This window comes from Miniopterus natalensis, chromosome 10 (genome assembly GCF_054644295.1).
Source record: "Miniopterus natalensis isolate mMinNat1 chromosome 10, mMinNat1.hap1, whole genome shotgun sequence".
Lineage (NCBI taxonomy): Eukaryota > Metazoa > Chordata > Mammalia > Chiroptera > Miniopteridae > Miniopterus > Miniopterus natalensis.
The window spans coordinates 77,919,405-77,938,238 of record NC_142090.1 but is presented as its reverse complement, the minus strand read 5'-3'; the positions used below and the strand labels follow the sequence as shown (position 1 = coordinate 77,938,238).

Sequence of the window (18,834 nt, the reverse complement as noted above, 5' to 3'; positions counted from 1 at the left end):
ATGGAGAGAACTGGTCAAACTACCCCTTCTCCAGAAGAAGAGACAGGCTACCTCCTGCCTTCTACCCTAAGTCCCATCGGACATAACCCCCCTCCCCCTCTGCAGCCCAAGGTAAGCTGTTCTTTGTACTTAGGTCATATGACTGCTCCTGTGTGCCCAGTACATGGTTATTTAATTTAAACCTGAGCTTTCAAGTCAAATAAATCTAGACCGAATCTCAGCTCTTTAACTAAAAAGCCATAGGATTTTGATGAAGTGGCTAAACCTTAGTGACATAGTGAGGGAGGACACATGGGGCCCAAGGGCAAGAGCACCATTTCTGCCCTTTCTCCCAACAAGCTATTGCTGCTGTGAGGGAATCTGCAAAGGCTAGCACCTTTGTGGTGTGCCAACTGGCACCTGGGGGCATATGTCCCCTTCTGCCCCACCCTCACTCTTACCCTCAGTTTTCTTATCTGTAAAATAGAGATCATAGTATCCATCTTGTAGTGGCGTTACTCTGAAGATTGAACAGGATAGCTCCAAGCCTGGCATACTGTAGGCACTTGAGTAAGTGGCAGCCGTTGTTAAGTGACATTATCTGTACCCAACTAAACAGCCTGCTAATGAAGACCAGGTGGATAAAATCTGTAAACGTATTGGCTCTTCTATTTTCATCTAGATGCCGAACCATGGGACGACCAGCCTTCATCTGAGCAAAACTGTCATCACTGTACTAAACTTGAGAGAGAGGAGTGGCCCTTTTAAGTGTCAGAAGTCCCTGAGCAAGGTGGGGGTATCCAGTGATTAGTCACCCACCTGACACCTGCTTCCTTCCAGGAGAGCACCTTGTGTCGGGATGCAACACTATTTTAAACCAGTGGGATTGAAAGAACGACGGTGGTGGACTGGCAAGCCTCTGTAGACTAGGAGACTGAGAGATGATTTTTAGATTTTGGATTTTCCATTATGAAAACACTCTCCGTGCTGGGCAGGGGTGTGTTTTGCCCATGGGATTAGAAGACACTTTTATCATGGATGACGTCATTATGAACTTCTTGGCAAAAAAGGAAAGAATAAATAAGGGGAGGAGAGAGATCCTTGGAGTTCAGCATCGCCTTATTAGTAATCGTCATTTTCCCTGCCTGCAGAATGTTAGGATGAGATGTCCCCTCTCCCTCCCCTCTCTCCATGTCTATCCTCATGAGAAGGGTACTCTATAGGACCGAGCCATCGTAGGGCATGAGCTGCTCTAATTCTTGAACTGAGAAATGGGATGCCTCTACTTCCTGTTCCTGAGCTGCCCTGCATTCCTCTCTTTAATTGTCCCCACCCCAAGCATCAGCAAAGGGACACTGCTCTCATAGCGCTGCCCCGAGGAGGTGTCATCATCACCCTCAGCAGCTCTTATAATCTGGGAATGTTCTGAAGTGCCAGCCCCTTCTTTCATACCTAATACCTGCTCCCCTGGGTCTCCAGATTCCAACTAAAGGACTAGGGCCTTAAGAGACACCGTGGGGCTGTTTCATAACTGTTCTCTAGTACAAAGATTTGTGACCTTTTAACATTGTCTTGTGACTTATTGGTTCAATGTGGTCTCTGAATTTTAACGCCCACACAGGGACGACTTGGACTGCTACCGTAATTCTCAGTGTCAGCCCGCCCACCCTCACCTGAAGAGCCAGGGCCCACGTGCTGTGGACATCAGGAAATCTGTATTATGTAACACCCCGGAGGGGGGTGCCTCAGGGAGCACCACAATCACATGCATTACTTCTACAACAAAAATATGCATAGTTGCATTAAATGACATAACTAAAGACTACAAAAGGATTCGTATCCTTTCAGGTCAGGTTTTGCTACAGAATGCATTTATGTTGAACTGAACAACAACGAGAAACTTTTGGTTTTCTGAGTGTTTCAGATTGCTCAGTAAGAGAATAAAGAATTCTGGGTCTGTGTTATTTTGTCCGTTGTTGTCGTTTGAGAGAAAGTGGGTGGTCTGGTGTAGTGTGTGCAAGAGACCAAGTGACATAATTTCAGGGGGCAGAGGAGGTTTTCAGGACCATGATGCTAAACTCTTGCAACTGCCTCTTGCTAATTGTTGCACTTGAAGGGCCCCCCCTCCCCCCCCGAGATACTTGTGAAACAAATACCACCGAGAGGGAAGATACATGAACTGGTGTTGCATAGAGAGGGGTTATTAATGACATAGGGCACTTTCTCTTTTGAGAGAGGAAAGTCCAGGGCCCTGGTGCCAGGGAGGGAACCCCTCCCACTAAGCTGCAGAAGGACAGGCACACAGAGCTGAGGACACTCGGAGGGAGCCTGCCTCCACCACCTCAGACCTGGTTACTGCTCCAGGAAGACAGCGGTGCTACTTCTGCAGCTAAGACATATTGGTCGGTTCAGTTTGAGGTCAGAAGTTGGTCTGGGAATTTTGTCCTTTGTCTTAACCATGAGTAGATTTCTCAGTTGGATACTGGGATACGCAGTTTCATTCATGGATAGAAAATTCCTCACTGACTGCAAGCATTTGGTGCTGGGAGATGATATGAGAGAAAAACAAATGTTGGGTTACTTGTGCGATTCTCTAGCTGGGTGCGCTTGGGAAAGGTATATGTCTTCCTGGGAACTTGTTTTCCAATCTGTAGAATGGGTACGATAGTGGCCCTTGTCCAGGGTTGAGGGTCTTAATAGTAGAGCATGTGGAAAGCTCCCAGCCCAGACCCCAGCACGCACACTAACACTTTAAGAAATGTGAGCTGCCTTTGCTCTTTCCACCTCCGCTTGAGCTTACAACAGGTATGCCTAAACTGAATGACTGGGATCGTCTCCTTGCCCCATCTCTGGCCTTTCTGAAGCTAAAGATGAGATCAGAACAAAGCAAGGTACGAACCAACCACAGGGCCTTGGGGCCTTGGTGATACTGATTCTCAGGAAGGGCCAAGCTGACACTCAGCTTAGTTGGGCAGCATCCTAAAGAATTTCCCCAAAGTCACCAGGCCTGGGTTTAGTTGACGGAATAAAAAGTGAGGTTATGTGCACAGCCCACCGTGGCGTTTGGTGAAAGTACCCTCTGGCCATGTGACATTCATACCCTTTGTGGTATCTCTTTGTAACCCGAGGATTGAATTCAGGTCAAAGAGCACTGGGTTTTAAAATCAACTTTGCTCACTTAGAAGACCTACATTAGCAATATTCCTGGAGGGGTGACTCTTCCTTGGATCAGGGCACAGAGAGGATTTTTGATAAGCACACTCTCCCCAGCCCTGACCGGTAACCTCCCCACGCCGCTGTGAATCTGCAGCTACACGTGTGCATCTTGAAACCTTGCAATTTAATTCTCAGGGACCCTGGTTCTTACACATCTCAGGACTCCACCTCCCTCGAAAACGACGGGAAAGTGGTGACTTTTCCTGCCCCCGCCTCGTCCCAGCTTAGCCTCGCTCCAGAAGCACCCCTCTCCCCCAGCCACTTTCTGCAGGCTTCTCTGCCCCAGCAACAGACAAAGAAACTGTAACTTACTGGAAACTTGGTTTTCTGCGCACGAAGTTCTCCGAGCGAAAACCCGCAGCACTTACCTATGGGCGCAGGTGCTGGGACGCGAAGCCCGGAGGCGGAGGCCGCGTTTCCTCCCTGACGCGGGGCTGGCTGCTCGCTGCAGTGACTGCCGCTGGCCCGCTCCCGCTCCTCTTATCAAGGGACCAGCTGCCGCTGTTGCCATGGGGATGCTCCGTTTCTCAGGCGCCGGGACGGGGGATGGAGAGAGGAGGGCTGTTCTCGCAGCCACTGTTCCCAGCTGAAACGACCGCCCGTTACAAACACAACACCCCGTTGCGCTCGGAGCACCCAGTGTGCAAAGCTGAAGTCCTGACGGACCAGCCAGTCCTTTAATCCCGGTGACAGCCCTACACCTACACACAGGCTTGCTTTGGTCTAACTTTGCAAATGTGGAAACTGAGGCACAGAGCGGTTAAGTGGCTTGTCCAGTAGGTACCGCAAGCTCACTGTAACCTTCACATCGACTTGCGTTTAAATTCAAAGTGCTTTCCCGCACGCTGCTGCCTGGGAGAGGAGCATCGTGAAGAAAGGCAGTGGCCGTCGCTGACGGTCACATAAGGCGTCCCGGGTGCCAGGCCTTCTTTCCCCACAGGCGCTCATTTAACCCTCACGGAGGCCTTGTGCGATGAGCCGCACCATCCCCATTTTCCCGATGGGGAAGCTGGGGCGCGGAGCTCATGGGTGCTCTGCCCGAGGTCTCCCCACTAGGAAACGGGAAGGCGAGGTCCCGACCCGGGCAATCGAATGCTGGACCCCACGCCCTCAACCGCTTTGCTTGCCAAAGAGGCCGTTTCAGAGAGAAACAGCTCAGCCAAGGAAGCAGCCCTCACCACGAAGGCCGGGCGTGGGGGCCAGGATCAGCGTGCTCCTTACAAGAAATAAAACCAAATGCCCCAATACGAGCAATGCACCTGCTCCCCAGGAGAGGCGTGGGCCGAAGGGTGTTTAAGCAAGGGCGGGGTGTGCCCTGCCCTGATGGAGAGGAGGGTCTGTGTTTGGGGTAAACCCACTGGAGGAAATGTCCTGTGCAGATGGGAGGCACCACAGCTCCCGGTCACTGGTTTGGGCATCAAGAGCAGGGTGGTGATTCTGGGAGCTGGCAGGGATCAGCACAGACTGGAAGGGCTTGAGACACCTGCGGGTAGCCAAGAGGCCTGCCACCAATGACGCCCAAGAGACGGGTTCTCGCAGAAGGGCTGTGAGTGCTGTCCACGGGTGTCGCTTCCTTTCCTTCCCGAGGCTGCCTGCAGGGCAGGACCTGAGGAGCCACTCAGTGGCTTCAACTACGTGTTAGTCCCTGCTACTGAGTTGACCGATGTCACCTTTCCATTTGCCAACATCCCAAATAATAGGGCTACAACCCTAATAAACTCATCCCGAGGTTGACTCCGAGGGTTAGACTTTCTTCAGAGGCCGTGGTGACAAATCAGTAGGGAGGGGCTTCCTGTTCGGTCCAGCTTGTCTCGGTCCTTAGTGGGACCTCCTAACAAGAGCTGGCGGCTGCCACAGGTAATGCTCCTGGCTGGGACGGGAGACCCCGGATGCGGAGGGGAGGTCCCCGGAACCAGCTCTCTGTTCCTAACTGCCTGCTTCTCTCTTCTTACCAACAGCCTGGCTGGCCAATGGGTTAACAGCACTTTCATTTCCAAACTTGAGTTGGAAAAGTATACTTTATTCCTAAACTCTTCAATTCTTTTTTAATTAAACCATTTCTGACATAATTGTAGATGCACATGCAGTTGTAAGAAATAATCTCTCCTGTACCCTCCAAGCAATTTCCTCCAGTGGTACCATCTTGCAAAACTATATAGTACAATATTCTCTGTACAGTGTTAACAGAGATTCTCATACAGTAAAAGTTTTAAGTTTTTACCAAGCCAATTTATCATCAAATTAATTTTAAAGCATATAAAGTTGAGATTCCTTCTGAGGCTTCTCAGAGAAGCTGAACTGTGTGAGGAATTTTAAAATGCTCTTTTGTCACTTAATTTCCCAAGTTCAAAGGGAATATTTTCAAAGAGAGAAGAGTATGAATTCCTTATTTCTCCTTTGAACAGACACATGTACGTCTCCCAAGTTCAGGCGGTTTTCGGGGGTGGTTTTGTCCAGGGTCTTCTATGTGCACTTTGATTGATTGTGCCCAACCCCCTTAAAGGCAGATGTAAACAGCAGCTAGATGGCAGATGGTAATGTAAATCTATACCTCGGAGGGCTCTAAATAACAGTCACATATGTGCAGGGCTGGAGTTGGAGACCCTTGGCCTCCAGTGCTCCCAGCGTAAGTGCAAGGAGCCATGTGTCCCTGACATGATTTGTGGGCCAAGAGCCCTCTGATGTGCGGCTGAATGAATGGCTGCTGGCCTCCCTCCTGGTGGATGCCTCATGGTAACTAGCTTTAAATGAATATGCTTTTATTTCAGTCCCTGACGTTCCATCTTAATGAGTAAGAATGATCACCGTGATGTACATTTCCAGACAATTTATTTTAGTCAATAGCCTATAAAATGTGCACTTCAAATATTTGCCTTCTAAAATAAGTCTAAGGCAGTTTCTGGGCTGATGGGTGATGGGGCTCCAGCTCCTTGTTGAGAGAGGGGGAGAAACAGAGAGAGAGAGAGGGAGAGAGAAAGAGAGAGGGAGGGAGAAAGGGAAAGGGGGAGGGAGAGAGGGAGAGAGGGGGAAGGAGGGAACACACTGAACATTTGCAGGCTGGTTTTACCCGTAGGTCTTGCTGGATCTCTCTGGTTGTCTCCTTCAGCCCTTAGGGAGAAGTAACTCCTTCAGATCAATATCTTCTGCTAAATAAGTGTCGAGGTCTCTGCTTTGGGCAGTTTTAAACACATTTTATTTTTATTTATTTATTTAATATTATTTTTGTTTAAAATATTACAGATGTCCTTTTTCTCCCCAATTAACCACATTTTAGTTCTTCATAACAGAGGATTATCTGAATTAATCAGTATCAAATTCTGATTCATTTTTTATCATCTAGTTGAAATAAAAATATACAACACACTTAATATTTCAGAAATTGTCATATACTTAGCAGGGCTTATTAAAATGAGAGGTAACATTCATTTATTTGAGGTAAGTGTGGGTTCATATGCAATTACAGGAAACAGTGCAGAGAGCTGGGCCCCTTCTACATCACGCTCAGTGTCTTCCACGGTGCTTTGTAAGATGACAGTGCAACACCCTGTGTGCGTGTGTGTGGGGGCTCCACCCAATTTTCCCCCCAGTAGGTCCATGTCGCCACCACCTCAGTCAAGACACTGATCGTTCCCACCTCCAAGGGTCCTCCATGCTGTTCTCTTTATAACCACGGCCACCCTCCCTTCCTCTTCTCTGTCCCCCGCTGACCACTCATCTGTCCTCTGTTTCTATACTTGTGTCATTCCCGGAATGTTACGTAAGTGGAATTACAGACCATGTAGCCTTGGCCATTGGCTTTCTTCACTCGGCTTAATTCTCTGGAGACTCATCCAGGCTGTTGTATGTATCAAGAGTTAACTTATTTTTATTGCGGAGAAGTCCTCTATGGGATGGAGATACCATGGTTTGTCTAACCATTCACCTGCTGAAGACTATTTGGGCTGGATCCAGCTCATTTTTATATAAGACATGAGGTTTAAGTCAAGGTTAATTGTATTTTTTCCAGCACCGTTTGTTAAAAGGTTAAACTTCCTCCATCGTATCTCTCTGCTTCTTTGTCAAAAATCAGGCGGGTATAATTGTGTGGATCTGTCTCTGTGTTCTCGATTTTGCTCCATTTATCTATGTTTCTATGTCTCTGCGAATACCTCCCCCAGCTGCACCGGTGGCCTCTGCTTCATGCTCACCTATCCTCCTGAAGATCCCTGGCCGGAGTGAATCTACACCTCATTGTTATCACTTCCCTAGGGTTTTTACTGAGTGCTAGGGGGTAGGTAGTGTGCTGAAGGCAGGGGCAAAGCAGGAAGGCTGGAGGTAGGCAGAGATACCCTCCTCGAGACACATGGCAACTTCTCCAAGTTAAATGTAGTGGAGGATTCCATGAAAGGCTGCAAGCAGGACACATTCCCCTGGAGGTACTTTAGGTCTTCATTGAATGGAAGGTGGGGACTCACTGAATGTGAGTCGGAGAGCAGGAAAACCAAGAGAAATCACTGTAAGTTTCTCCAGGCCATCATCAAGTACACTCTAGAGACTGTCCAAGGCTAGACTCTGGGGGCAACAAGATGGAGAGAGAGATCTTCCAGAAATGCACAAAACCAGAAGAGGAACTGAAGAGCAAAGAAAAGACCCCAGTAACTCAAAAAGCTGAGGGCTGAGCTGTTAAGGTGAGAGAGATACCCAATGATTTTGAAAGCAGGAAGCCTGGCAGTGAATCTTAAATGGATCTTAAAATTATTAATACACAGAGTCCAAGACCTGCTGGGGGGGGGGGGTCCTAATGCCACCCTGAAAATATTTGGCGTCAGTGGTACACTGGACCTAATGAAAGATGAACAAAGTGCCAACCCAGCTTAACCTCAGATGAGATTTATTCACACCCCCATGGAAGTGCCTGACAGAAGAATAAATGGGCTCCTTTCTGGGGGTAAATAGTATTTACCTCAGTACTGTTTTTTACTCATGATCTGGCATACAATAAAACATTGTGAGACATGCAAAGAAGCAAGAAAATAGAACTCATGGAAATGGTAAACATGCAAATAAACATAAAATATTTTTATTTTTCTCATTTCTCAATGTAAACATGATATGGATGCTGAATGCATGAATAATAACAACTTTTTGTGGAAATTATATCACATAGAGGTAAAATGTATGAAATAAGAGGACAAAAGTTAGAAAGGAGGTAAAGGGAAACATACTATTGTAAGGCTCTTACAGATAAAATGGCACAGTATCACTTGAAGGTGGACTGTAATATGTTCAAGCTATATATCATAAACTACCATAGAACAACTTTAGAAAGAAAATACATTGGTGTGCCTAGTAAATCAAGAGCAGCAATGAAATGGAATCTTAAGAAATACTCAGTTAATTCAAAACAAGGCAGGAATTGAGGGAAAATGGAATAAAGAACCTATAAAGAACATAGAAAATATTAAGATTATATAATTACAAGACAATATTTGTGATTAAATTAAATGTAAATGGAATAAATATTCAAATTAAAAAACAAGGATTATCCAACTGCATAAAAAGAGGCCGAACTATATACTATTTATAAGATAGAGACTTTAAATATAAAGACATAATAAGATAAAAACAAAAATTGGGAAAAATATGTCAGGCAAACAGTAAGCTTAGGAAAGCTCGAGTTAGAATATTAATAGCAGACAAACTTGACATCAGTGCAAGAAGCATTACCAGAGATAAAGAAGGGCATTTCATAATAACTAAAGGGTCAATTAATCAAGAATACGTATAAATCATAAGTGTGTAGGTACCTAGTAACAGGATTTGATGAAACAATGACTGACAGAACTAAAGGAAGAAATGGAGAAATCTACAATTTTAGTTAGAGATTTTAACACATGTAGAAAAACTAATCAATAGCAATATGCAAGATTCAAATAACACTATAACCAAGTTAAATTAGTTGACGTTTTGGAAGATTCCAGTCACCAATACTTATTCTTTTCAAGAGAGTATAGAACATTACTAACATTAGACTATGTGAACCATAAACACACACACACACACTCAATTTCTAAAAGTTGAAATAATACAGAATATATTTACTGGCCACAGTGCAATGAAATTAGAAATAAACAACATATTTGGGAAATCCTCAAATATTTGATAATTAACACATATACACTTCAGAACTGTGCATTGGTCAAGAAATAAAAATCAAGGGTAACTATTTTGAACTAAATAATAATACAAATTACAATATATCAAATTTGATAGGGTGTCATTAAAGAAATACTTAGAGGACACAAGTTATCAAAATGAATGCAATAAACATAAAATAAAATCTGAATAGCCCTTCATCTATAAGGAAATTTAATTCATCATTAAAATCTTGCACAAAGAAAACTGCCAGCCCAAATGGCTTCACTGCTAAATTTACCAACATTTAAGATGGAAATAATACCAAGTTTATATAAAATCTTCCAGAAAATACAGAGAAGGGAACACTTCCCAAAACAATCTATGAGGCCAGCATAGCTTTCACACCCAAACCAGGCAAGGACCGTACAAGAAAAGAAAACTATCAACCAATATCCCTCATGAATGTAAAACACATAACAAAATATGTCTGACCTATGTACAAAAATACCCATTTCATTGTTAGTAATAAGAAGGAAACATGAGAAGCTATCTATATATAAACAGGGGGAATTAGCAGTATTGGAAAACAATTTGTGATAGACTCTGATGCAGCCATCGAACAATGTCCATGTCTGCAACTGTGTAATCTTTTGAAAGATCATAGAATGTACTTTCCCTTCTTGGGAAGCATACCTACCTCCCACTGGACAAGTAGGTTTTGTTTTGTTTTGTTTTGTCTTTTGACATTAACACTTGGTCAGGGGTCTCAGGCTTCTTGCCCCAGGGGAGAAAGGGAGAACTGATAATACTCAGAACAAAAGCTTCAAGCATTTTAAAGTTCATACCAAGATAAAAATCATATAAAAGGGGCTTTAGGAAAGAAAAATAATACTTTTCTAGAAAATCCCCAAAGTGGATTTTCACAAATCCAGAATCATTCTTTTGAGCAGGAAAGAATGGAGGTTAGAATAAGAGAAACACTCCTGTCACACAAGTACAGATGTTCTTGTGGGGATAAGAGTGGGAGAAGGTAGGAGAGATAAGAGTGGGGAAATGATTTGGTTGGATTTGGGTTCTGGGCCCTACTTCCAGTGTCCTGTTAGATTTCTGGGATTCCCTGACAAAGGTGTGGGGATCCCAAAGCTCAGGGGACTTAGAGCTTGCTTCCCACCTGACCTCCTGGCTGACCACCTGTGTCTGTCCCATGGCTGTATTAGTATGTCTCATGGCTATGTGGGGTGGACTCAGTAGAAAGGCCAGCATGATGTACGTAGGTAGGGAGAGCATCTGAGATGAGGTCCCATGATTCCCCACAGCCTTGGCATGGATGGCATTGAAGAGAGTCATATATTCCAGCATGCCCCAGTTTGGTGATGGGGGATGTGGTGTGGTGTAAAGTGGGGAAGGCGACAGCAGGTAGTTGACAACTGAGGGCCAGTGGACCTGTGGGGCTTTCACCATAGCACAAGGCAACCAGTGACCACTGAGACACAACGGGACTTGGTAAGAGAGGTGGTAAGACAGTCTCATAGCAGTGTACAGACAGGGCTTGGGCCTGAAGTCTAGTTACCTGCCATCTGCACGATTTCTCTGGAATCCAAGCTATAATGGTCCAGTTACCAGCTGAAATGAAGGGCAAAACAGGGTTCACAGTGGGATGTACAGGATCATAACGGAGGGAACCTGACGCAGGAATTAACTGATAAACAGGCTCTCAGAGAATCATTATAATCCCCAGTGGGTATGGCTCAGCTTTATGTAGAAATGGGCATGTGGTATATGAATGTTTGGAGCTGGCTAAAAGACAAAGTGTCAAATCACTCATACTTTCAAGGTTGAGTGGCTCCTGACATAGAAATATCTGGGTCAACTGGAGAGACAGCTTGGGGCCTGTCGCAGGATGGGAGGAGGGGTAGAGGAGCCCTAGATCAGAGTCAGGCGCTCCAAGGCTGAGCACAGTCCTTGGCTGAGCAAACTTCCTCTATGAGATAAGCTGACACGCTCCAAAGGACGGGGGCCGGAGAAAAGAAGGGGCATTTTGTACTCTTTTATTTTAAAATTATATTTGATAATCAAGCTGTCTGTAGGCAGCAATTCACAGCCCTGGGGAAAGTGCCCATTGAAAAATGTGTTGAAGAGCAGCCCTCGGATCTCATTACATGAGTAGACCTAACAAAGCCTGCCTTTGCTTTGCCGCCCGCTTGAACTTGCTCGATGAAAACAGTCCCTTTGACAAGAAGAGGCGTCTAATGTAAATGCTGTTTTCCTACAGATGCCTTAATGTGCCTTTTCCAAATATAGCCCTGAAGACTGCTGCTTGTTTGCGATGCAGGAACATCATCTGGCTGCTGTGAGCCAGGAAATTGGCGTGGAGTTGCCACAGACAAACACAGGGGCCTTTGCTTGACTTTGATGGTGCTCTTTAGACTGAAAAGCAGGTTTTGATACTGAACTGGGATGATACCATCTCTATAAGGACTAATTATGTAAGAGTAGTCTAAATTTCTCATTATTAATAGATTGTCCTCTTGTGACCAGTGACGTGAGGCTCGTTTGTGGCACTAAAGGTTAATAGAGGTTCGAATATTTTGGCTGGAGTCTTTTTCTGGGACAATTCATGAAAACTGGTCTGCTAAATATAAAGTGACCTTGTGTTTTGTTTATGATGAAAAGAAGAGGCAGGAAGGAAAGAAAACAAATCTACTACAGTTTGGAGCGCTGCCCACGAGACCATAGGAGGCCTCGCTGCCATCTCTCCTCTCCCCTCCCCGAGTCAACTGCACACGGACAGGACAGCCAGGCTAATCTTCTTACAGGGCATCAATATGCGCCACATCCTATCACTCTCCCACTTCAAACCCTCCAATGGCTCCTCACTACATTCAAAATAAAATCCAACTCCCTGCCATGGCTTAAGAGACCCCATGGGACCTGGTCCCTACTTACCTCTCCTTTCTCCACTGGCTCCAGCCTCACCTCTCTGCGCAAATTCCTTCCCAGCTCAGGAAACAGTCTGCCTCAGGTGTTTGCTTGTTTGCCCTATTTTTTTTAACACCTCACTGCGATATAATTTACATACAATACAATTAAAGTGAGCAATTGAATGGCTTTTAGTATATTTTCAGAATTGCGATCATCACCATAATCTAATTTCTAGATATTTTCATCACTCTCAAAAGAAATCTTGTACCATCATTAGCAGTCACATCCATTCCCCTGCCTCACTGTCCAGCCCTAGACAACGGCCAGTCGACGTTCTCTCTACAGATTTGATAATTCTGGACATTTTAGATCAATGAGATTATAAAACATATGGTCTTTGGTGGCCGGCTTCCCTGCAACCAAGAGACAACTCCTCTAACTTAGCAGGAGATGTAACTCTGAAGCAAAAGTAGGAACACTGTTGCTTGGGTTGCATTAACTTTATTAAAGACTTGCCCAATTGTCCTAATAATTTTTCCTCAATGTCTCCACTGCCTGGTGAAAATGATGACCCCAGGCTCAAAAACCTTGCTGCTGATGGGCAGTTTCTGAAAGGTATAAATAAAGAAGTAACACGGACAGATTATTAGCTGTATGTGCTTTCCTCCCCAAACTAAAAATTCCTTGATGGATTAGACTGTGTCTTATTTATGTATATCCAATGTCTATTAGTGTTGATATATTAATTAATAAGTGAATTAATACTCTTGTCCATTCACTTATCAAATTGTCCTATGTTTTAGGCCTGGGGATAAAATATGGAAAGATGATGACATTCTATAAAGAGATACAGCCACTGAACAAATAAACAAACAAAGCAATAAAAATCCATATAGTTAATGCTACAAGGAAAACAAGGCAGGATAAGTGGACAGAAAATAAGCAGAGATGTATATAGGAAGAGCCCTATTCTGCATACGGTTGTCAAGGGAAGACTTTCTGAAGAGGTAGCATATGAATGGAGATCTGAATGAGAAGGTTCTAGCCATATGAATATTTGGGGAAAGTGGAACAGCAAATGCAAAGAGGGAACAGCAACAGAAATGCCCCTGAAGCAAAAATGCCCTTAATGTGTTCAGGATTCAGCAAGAAGATCCGCGAAGTTGAATCATAGCAAGAGAGGGAGAACGTGGTGTGAAATGAGGTGGTAGCGGTAAGCAGGGTGGAGTTGTGTAGAGCTTTGTAGATCTTGGTAGGGAATTGGGATTTAATTATAAATGTACTGAAAAGCCACTGGAGCTTCTTATGCAGGAAGGCAACGTACCTGATTTATGTTTTTAAAAGACCACTCTGGCTATGGGATGGCAAGAGGATAACTAAAAGAAATACATACAGTATTATTATGACATTCTGTTGGTGAGATGAGGTGGACTGAGTGCTGCAACTCACAGCATGGGAAAATATTCTATTCTACCACATCTCTGGGATGCCATCCTGACCAAAAAGGACTCAATTAATCTCTTTGAAGGGAAAAGTTCCTTTGAGAGACAATTCCTGTTGGACGATGTCCCGTGCCGTTGGCACGAGTTCACGAAACACCTTTCCTTCAAACCATCTCAGACATGGTAATCCAGGAGGATTCAGGCACTGCATCTTAATTGCTGTCATCATAAACAGTTGCATCTGGTTGCTGGGGAGCCAGACACATGAGTCTGTGTTCCATACCAATGGAAACTGGAACATCAGTTTCTATTATGTTCTGACAGACAAATGATTAATTAGCACAATCAGCATCTCTCCTTGAAAATGGCCATGGATCAGTGTGTTCCCCTCCACCATGTAATTGAATCAGGGCCCACACACCTGTTTCCACTTTCTTTAAACAAACACCTGCCCAATAACCAACACAAAGTGATATTCAATCTCAACCTGCCTTGCACATAAGTACATCTTTCAATTTGACCTAATCAATGCTGAAAGCTAGGAAAACACAGGCCTCAGAGAAGACGAGTGCCTGCTCCTCACGTGTAGTCAGAGCGTCTGCAGCTCGGGCCCCGCTCAGGCTGTGTGACAGAGCTGGCCTGGTTGTCCTGCAGTCAGACCAGCCCAGGCTCAGGCCTGGTGTTCCAGTTGTGTGACACTGAGAAGCCACTTAGTTTCTGTTTCCTCATCTTTAAAATAGGGGTAATGATGTTTACCACAAATGTTTGCTGTTTTTCTATATGATTTACATTTAGCATTTTTTACTATAATAAGAGCAGATTAAAATCACTTAAGTTGACAAATTTAAGTTCTGATTAAGACAGAGTACGTCTCCTCCCTACCTTTCCCACTGGTTAAAATGAAAAGTCCTGAACAGTAAATGCAAAGCAACTATCTGAAGACTCTTGAAAGTATATAATAGCAAGTCTACTTGGGAAGACAAAAAAAACTCAAAGATCCAGCTCATGGAGATGAGTTTCTTTCCTCCCATATTTCCTGGCTTAGATTCCAGGGCAGCCTGAATCTTGAATCTGTGAAACAGAAAATACTGCAAGAAAAATCCTCTCTCTTGGGCTAGAGAGTTGGGAAAGGAGCTGATGGGAAAAAATGATCTTTCCCCCCTCTAATCCCTACCTTAGGCATGACCAAGGAAGTAGCATTTCCATGGCAGTGGCAAGAACAGCAGCAGTGAAGGTGGCATCTGGTGTAGCAGCTCCAGCAAGAGGGAACCTGCAGGCTCTTCTGTTTTTCTACTTTTCCCTGAGGTAGACCCAGTCTCAGGAAGTTCATTATTGTGCATGGATGCTAAAAACCACAGTTTTATAGGCAGAGCCATGAAAAGGAACCCATAGGAGCCAGAGAAGGTGAGGGGGGATTCACAGAGAGGAGTTAACTGGAAAAAGGGATTCTTTCAATCTGTGTATAAAGTATTGAGCTCATCATGAGCTATGACACAAAAAACTTCATCATAAGCAACATACTGCAGCGTTAACTGAACAGAATAGACCGTCACCCAGGTCTCCTACTGAGCCCTGGATGGGCATGCACAGGTAGGCCAGGTCGTACAGAAAGGCTGTGACAACTAAATTGACACAGGAACCACAGCCTGCAGGTGGGTCAGGACTGTGGTCTGAACCTAACTTGGTTAATTGTCTACTGAAGTAAGCAAGCAAACAAACAAATAAACAAAAATCAACACTCTCCAGAAAAAGTTAATAACAAAAAATCTCACAGCATAATATGAAAATGGCGAGGATATGATCCAAAATTACTTATCATACAAAGAACCAGAAACATGTAACAACCTTTAAGGGAAAAAGTAATCAACAAATGCAACCTGCAAGATGACCTAGTTGTGGAAATTATCAGACAAAGATTTTTAAAGAGCCTCTTATAATAATGATCCATGAAGTAAGGGTGAACACTGTTGAAATGAGTGGAAAGGCAGGCATTTTCAGCCAGGAAATAGAAAGTATACCAAAGAAACAAATGGAAATTTTTGAACCGATAGGTAATAACACAAATTAAAAGTCTGCTGGAAGGACTCAAAGGGATAATGGAGATGAGAAAGAAAATGGTCAATGAGCTTGGAGGTCAATCAATAAAAATTATCCAACCTAAAAAATACAGAAGTATATAAAGTTTGATAAAAAATTAGCAGAGCCTCAAAGAACTGTGGGACAATATGATAAATTTTTATATTAGTTTTATTGCAGTCCTGGAAGGAGAGGAGAAAGAAATTGCTGCAGAAATATATTTGAAGAAATAATGGCTGATAATTTCCCAAATTTGGTAAAGGACATGTATTTGAAGATGCAAGAAGTTCAGCAAACTTCAAGGAGGATAAACTTAAAGAAAATCATGCTCCGACTCATCATAATCAAAGGACAGAAAACAAAACAAAGCAAAACATCTTGAGAGCTAGAGAAAAACGATACATTACAGAGAAGGGGCCAGTGATTCAAATGATGGCAATTTCTCATCAAGAACCATGGAGACAAAACAAAAACCAAAAAAGGTGGAATAACATTTATAAAGTGTTGAAAAAAAATACTGTCAATATAGATTTTCATACTCAGTGAAAAATACCACTCAGTTTAGTCCTGAGATTAGGTGTGTTGTTTTAAAATATGTTTCACCAAATGCCCCAACTATGTGCTAGCATAGTGCTCAGTACAACTGAGTCAGGAGAGATAGACTCAACCTCTTCCTTCAAGGAACTTACTTTGAAGTCCAGGGGAAGGCGGAAATGTGAGCAATTAAGTGCCATGTAGACACGGGAGTTAAGACACAAAGGAAAAGGTAGTTGTCTCTATTGAAGTAAAAAGAGGGAACCAGGTATAGTTTCAAGAGGAGATTATGTGTGACTTGAATATTTCAACAGTGTTTTGTTATGACGTTGATTAAATGCCAGAAGATCTTACCTTGTTTATTCAAGTAGCTTACAGTAAAACTGGGTTCATTATACAACGTTTTGCTTAAAGTCACAGAACCTATTGGTGATATTAAATGAGGATTTACTGTATATATGTTGAACATCATATATTCCCTATGCTAGGCACATAGTAGGTGCTCACTTATTTTGCATTGGATGAGAATTAAAATATTCTGAGTTCCTCTTAAATGTAGCTATAGAGTAGGATATTTTAAAAAATAGCCTATGAAAGGTTGACAGATACTTCTCCTTGGGGAAAATTGAGAGATTGTTGCTCTGGCTAGAATGTGCTCTTACATTTTGCAGGAAGGCCATCAAATGCACTCTGATCTAGAGGAAGACACCAGTATCCTTCTCTCCAACAGGACAGTTTGACAAAGGGGCTGGACCTAACTCTTCCTGAGCTGGAGGAGACATCTTGGTGTGGCTCTCTGAGGTGTGTGGAGGACTGGCAGCCAAACAGCTTCCACCTGAGCAAGGAGCCTGCTGGTGATCTTGCTGGCCATCATCAGGAAGACAGGCAGCCCCAGAGGCCACAGCTGGGTGGATTTGGGGACATGAAATCTGGCTATTCTTTTCTTCTGTCCAGTCATATTGGTGCAGTTCTGTATAGCATTCAGTTGGTTCTCTTGTGAGAAGCTCAAGCTGCTAAAAGGAAAACAGAAACAGAAAGAGTGGACAACCTACCTTATTTATACCAAATGGCTAACTCAGACTTGTGGGAAAGGCACTTATGGGTGGTGAATTCTCTAGGGTAGGCTTGGTTAGCAGCAGATTCTGGCAGTGACTTAAACCACATTTGGTCAAAAGCTGTGTTTCTGGTTCTCATTTGGAAAGTGGGTTAATAATACTTATCTCTTATTTACAGGGCAGAGAGAAAGATTGGCATGGGAGTTAGGGGACCCAAGTTCTAATCCTGAATCACCATCAGCTAACCACGTGGCCTTGAGCAAACCAATGTACTTCTCTGGACTTCAATTTTTTTATATTTAAAATGAAGGTGCTGGCACATAATCCTGGAATCTGAAATCTGCACAATCAGGTCTCTCACTGAATACACCCCTCCCATGGTGGGCAGGATACAGTTGAACGCCACACCCACTCACGCCGTACCAACAGGATCCCTTCTCTGATTTGCCGAGCCCGGTCTCCAAACTGAAACTCCAGCTCCTCCACCTGCTGCCTCAGGGCCTTGCGTAAAGCTTGCAGTTGCTCAGCCTCCTTCCTGCAGGTAAGAAATGGAAAATCAAATTTCACAATCACCTCCATTCAAGTGCTGCCTTCCACTATTCCTCTCAAAATGTAGGTCACTCCTCTGATATTTCTTATAAGAGAATGTCACCTCCTTTATTTGTATGAGTTGCAGTCACAGGTATATTACTAGGGCAGGTTTTCTTGTTTTCTTTTTAAACAGCTCTACTGCAGAATATTTTACATACCATGAAGTTTACCTAGGTTAAGAGTACAATTCATTGATTTTTAGTGAATTTGCTAAGTTGTGTAACTGTCACCATCCAAGTTTGGGACACTTCCATCTTCCCAATGAGAACCTTCATGACCTCATACAGTTCATCCCTAATCCCACCCCCAACTTTAGGCAACTACTCATTTACTTTTGGATCATAGACTTTTAATCTATGTGAAAATAATGCAGATTTTCAAAACTCCAATAAATCTGGTTATGTGCATTTACATGAGCCCCACTGGCATTGATTAAAGGTATCTGCATTGATTAAAGACATCCTGCTGGCCAGTCCTCTCCTCCCAGCTGCTGCCACCTTCTGACCTCAGGGAGCCCAGGCCTTCAAGGGTGTTGCTATCTAGCAAATGGCCCTCACAGACTCCCACTGAAGAAGCAAGAACAAAAACACGAAAGCCAGGAGAAGCTGGCCAGTTGCTCCCGGGCGCTCATCTCTTCTGCCCTGATCACCTTTCCTGCTTTAGGGTTGTGGGTTGGTACTTATGCTTATGGCTCCCTTAGATAATTACCTTTCGTCATCTGACAGGTCCGTGGAAAAGAGGGCCTGCTGTCCTGTGAGGTGCTCTTCAATTTCCTCTAAGTGCTCCCGGAAACCCCGGCACAGCGTCTTCATTGCTTCCATCTCGTGGATGGTGCACTGAGAACAATCAGACAGAGCTCAGAAGGAAGTCCTCATTCACTGCAAATTTACCATGGTGGAGCC

At 43.9% G+C, this 18,834-nt stretch overlaps 1 protein-coding gene across 1 annotated transcript in view; it reads right to left on the bottom strand.

Annotated features, from left to right (window-relative positions):
• Positions 1–16,981: 16,981 nt before the first annotated feature.
• ITPRID1 (ITPR interacting domain containing 1) overlaps positions 16,982–18,834 on the bottom strand; it is a 48,748-nt gene continuing 46,895 nt past the window's right edge. Inside the window, exons 11-13 of the mRNA XM_016222260.2 lie at positions 18,641–18,768; positions 17,765–17,876; positions 16,982–17,299 (exon numbers count right to left, since the gene is read on the bottom strand). Of these exons, the coding sequence (XP_016077746.2) occupies positions 16,982–17,299; positions 17,765–17,876; positions 18,641–18,768 (558 nt within the window). The remainder of the gene's footprint in view (positions 17,300–17,764; positions 17,877–18,640; positions 18,769–18,834) is intronic.